General features: G+C 32.3%; 1 protein-coding gene across 1 annotated transcript; it reads left to right on the forward strand.

Moving 5' to 3' along the window:
* Positions 1-1,296: 1,296 nt before the first annotated feature.
* On the forward strand, positions 1,297-3,334 carry LOC139876611 (large ribosomal subunit protein uL6-like). The gene is made up of 3 exons (XM_071863955.1): positions 1,297-1,783; positions 2,893-3,015; positions 3,114-3,334. The coding sequence occupies exons 1-3, from the start codon at positions 1,412-1,414 to the stop codon at positions 3,201-3,203; spliced, it is 585 nt and encodes a 194-aa protein (XP_071720056.1). The 5' UTR covers positions 1,297-1,411; the 3' UTR covers positions 3,204-3,334.
* Positions 3,335-3,910: the final 576 nt, after the last annotated feature.

Raw genomic sequence — 3,910 nt, forward strand, 5'->3', positions numbered from 1 at the left:
GTAACAAGTAGTAGTTCCAACTTTCCTTAGATCTATCGCGTGTTCGATCTGCCGGTTATAAAGGTCCTTTATATTAGAAGTTAAGGTTTAATGCATGTAAATTTGTTCAATTAATCATTTTTTGTGAATGTAAGAAATTACCGATTATTGCTATTATGTATCTGGTGATCATTTCCTCAACCAGTTGGGAACTTATAAAAATATGCAACGCAAACGTACCATATTGTATAACGAAGGCAAACCAATATTGTTTCAAACATAACCGCCGCAACGCGCGGTCCGTTATATTTCTAGTTTACACTAAATGAATAAATATGTAAGTTGTTATATTATACTGAGTAATAATTAGGAACCAATTTGTCAATTACGTACGTTTGGTAATAGCTTTATCTGGTGTTTCATCCGTGGAAAAAGTCAAAAAATTGTCATCAGGCGATAAGCATTGCCAATTGAGGTCATACATAGTATTTAGGCGAGCAATCTAATTCAATCACTCAAGTATTTCGCCTAATTCAAGCCATTTAGATGATCCGCAGCATGACCAAAATAGACGAACTTAAGACACGTGACGTCACATACTATTCCAAGTTATCCGCCAGTGAAGTAGTGAACTCGACTAAATGCCCATCTAATCTCTGAGTACTAGCCAATTTTTGGGATTATCATCAAAAAGCCCATTTTTTTGAACATATTTGCGTGAGAGCCCATAAAAAAAAAGTTTGACAATTTGCCCTCGCAAAAGGAGCAAGATGCCTCTTGCTCCCTTGCGCCTTGCTTCCTTGCGACCTTAGTCACATTTGAGAGTAAGGAGCAAGGTGCCTCTTGCTCCCTTGCTCCCAGGTGGAAGCAAGGACGCAAGGTGCCTCTTGCTCCCTTGCTTACACCTAGGAGCAAGGCACCTTGCTCCTAGATGTAAGCAAGGGAGCAAGAGGCACCTTGCGTCCTTGCTTCCACCTGGGAGCAAGGGAGCAAGATGGACCTTGCTTCCACCTGGAAGCAAGAGGCACCTTGCGTCCTTGCTTCCACCTGGGAGCAAGGGAACAAGAGGTACCTTGCTCCTTGCTCTCAAATGTGACTAAGGTCGCAAGGACGCAAGGGAGCAAGAGGCATCTTGCTACTTGCGAGGGCAAATTGTCAAACTTTTTTTTTATGTGCTCTCACGCAAATAAGTTCAAAATAATGGACTTTTTGGTGATAATCTCGCCAATTTTTAGAAATAAGCCCAATCCCATTTCTAACGGAAAACCGAGGACCGTTTCATAAAGCTCAAGCCCAAGCCTATTTATCATTTTCACCTAAATATATCAGGTATACATATAAACTCAGCAATAAGGGTTTGTTTTCATCAAATTAAAAACCCTAATTCTTCAAGTACCTGACGGCGGCGTAATCGCTACCAAAATCAGCAGCCATGAAGACAATCTTATCATCGGAAACAATGGATATACCTGACGGCATTGAAATCAAAATCAAAGCCAAAATCATCGAAGTCACAGGACCCCGTGGAACCCTAACTCGCAATTTCAAGCATTTGAATCTCGATTTCTTGTTAATCACTGATGAAGAAGGAAAGAGGAAATTGAAGGTTGATGCGTGGTTTGGATCTCGTAAAACAACTGCTGCGATCCGTACAGCTCTTAGCCACGTCAACAATTTGATTATTGGTGTCACTCAAGGGTTTAGGTATAAGATGAGGTTTGTTTATGCTCATTTTCCGATCAACGCTAGCATCACTAACAACAATAAGGCTATTGAGATCCGTAATTTTCTTGGTGAAAAGAAGGTATTTTCTGTTTCTGATTTGTTTAATTATTGTTTGATTTTGTATGTTTGCTTGTTATTTGTGACTATTTTATATGTGTACCGTTGAATTAGTTTTAGTAGAAGGATTGTAGCTTAAAAATGATACTGTGTATGATATATGTATTGATGTTATGACTTGCAGAAAATTATTTGATGCTTCTGATATGTTTCATTTCATTTGTAATATACGTATGTGTATATATTTGTATATAAAGGTTTTAATAAAAGTCATTTTTTTTATTATTATTATTATTATTATTATTATTATTATTATTATTATTATTATTATTATTATTATTATTATTATTATTATTATTATTATTATTATTATTATTATTATTATTATTATTATTATTATTATTATTATTATTATTATTATTATTATTATTATTATTATTATTATTATTATTATTATTATTATTATTATTATTATTATTATTATTATTATTATTATTATTATTATTATTATTATTATTATTATTATTATTATTATTATTATTATTATTATTATTATTATTATTATTATTATTATTATTATTATTATTATTATTATTATTATTATTATTATTATTATTATTATTATTATTATTATTATTATTATTATTATTATTATTATTATTTTGTTGTTGAACTGTATTCTATTCTGGTATCAATAAAGGATTTGAGAAATTATGCTAATGGCGTTTTATTAGTTGACACTTCAGGAGGCTGCAAAGCATTTTAAAGCAGTCTAATTTATGTATTTTTATTCAAATGTTACTTGATCTATTAGTGTTTTGTTTTTGTTATGCTCTCCATTTGCTTTGTATTTTTTCGACTTTAATAAGTTATCTATAGACTGTGAGGCATATAGAAAGCATACTAAGTCATAGTCTTATTGTTCATTTGCTTGAGTGGCATAATTGTTATAATGCTATGAATGTGATTTTGTCATTTATATGAAGTTATATGGCAGTAACATTTACAGTATCAAATTTGTTTGTTCATCTTGTGGTTTGTTGATTTGTGCATTCTGTTTTATACGGAGTATGGTTATGATGTCTTATTTAGTGATGATTGATTAATTGAGGATTTTATTATGACAAACAGGTAAGGAAGGTTGATTTGCTTGATGGTGTTACGGTTGTTAGATCTGAGAAGGTTAAGGATGAGCTTGTTTTGGATGGAAATGACATTGAGCTTGTTTCTCGTTCATGCGCTCTTATCAACCAGGTACCTCTTTTATTACAATTATTCTGTTTACACACCTGTTTCGTCATCATTTTTTAATGTTTCATTGTTTAATCACTGTTTGTGTTTTGTATATGCAGAAATGCCATGTGAAGAACAAAGATATTCGAAAGTTTCTTGATGGTATTTATGTGAGCGACAAGGCTAAGATCGAGGAAGGTGAAAATTAAGTTTGTCTTAGGTAGTAGTGACATATCTTGTTGCTATAGTTTGAACGTTTTTGTGAGACTCAACCGTCAAGTTTTAAAGTTTTTTGTGGAACCATTTATTGTTATTGTATGGAGTTCTTTTGCTCGTGTTATGTAGTCTGGTTTCAAAGCAAATTGCAGGTTTCTAATTACTTGTTTATGGCGTGTCATAAGTGACATTACTTTATTTAGTCTTAACTTAGTTAAGGGCGTGCTCAAAACCCAAGTTATAGTTATTAGATCATATGTAGTGTAGTAACTTAATCAAGCAGTTATCTTCACTTTTATCATCAAAAACCAACCATAATAAGTTATCGTTTCGTTTATAGAATGTGAAAGTTATATGACAAGGTGCGTTTTCTGATTGAATTGAATGAAGTATATAAGAAATTAAAATTGAGAGTTGTAACCTCAGGTTGAGCCAAATATTAATGATGCATTCTCACGTGTTTTGAGAAGAAAAGATAAAGTAAGAAACGGAAAAACTAATAGTTTTTCTCGATTTTGGACGGATCAAGGAGTTTTCATTTTAAATGTTTTAGTCTATATTTGGGCGGATTAGAAGTGCATGACCCTATTAATGTGTACATGGACTATTATTTATGCTTTATACAAATTGTAGAAACTAACACCTCTTTTCTTGTTCTACGTTTCCTCAACGTCCTAATCCTGTTGTTAAACGTTAACCA

Source organism: Rutidosis leptorrhynchoides, chromosome 11 (assembly GCF_046630445.1).
Source record: "Rutidosis leptorrhynchoides isolate AG116_Rl617_1_P2 chromosome 11, CSIRO_AGI_Rlap_v1, whole genome shotgun sequence".
Taxonomy (NCBI): Eukaryota; Viridiplantae; Streptophyta; class Magnoliopsida; order Asterales; family Asteraceae; genus Rutidosis; species Rutidosis leptorrhynchoides.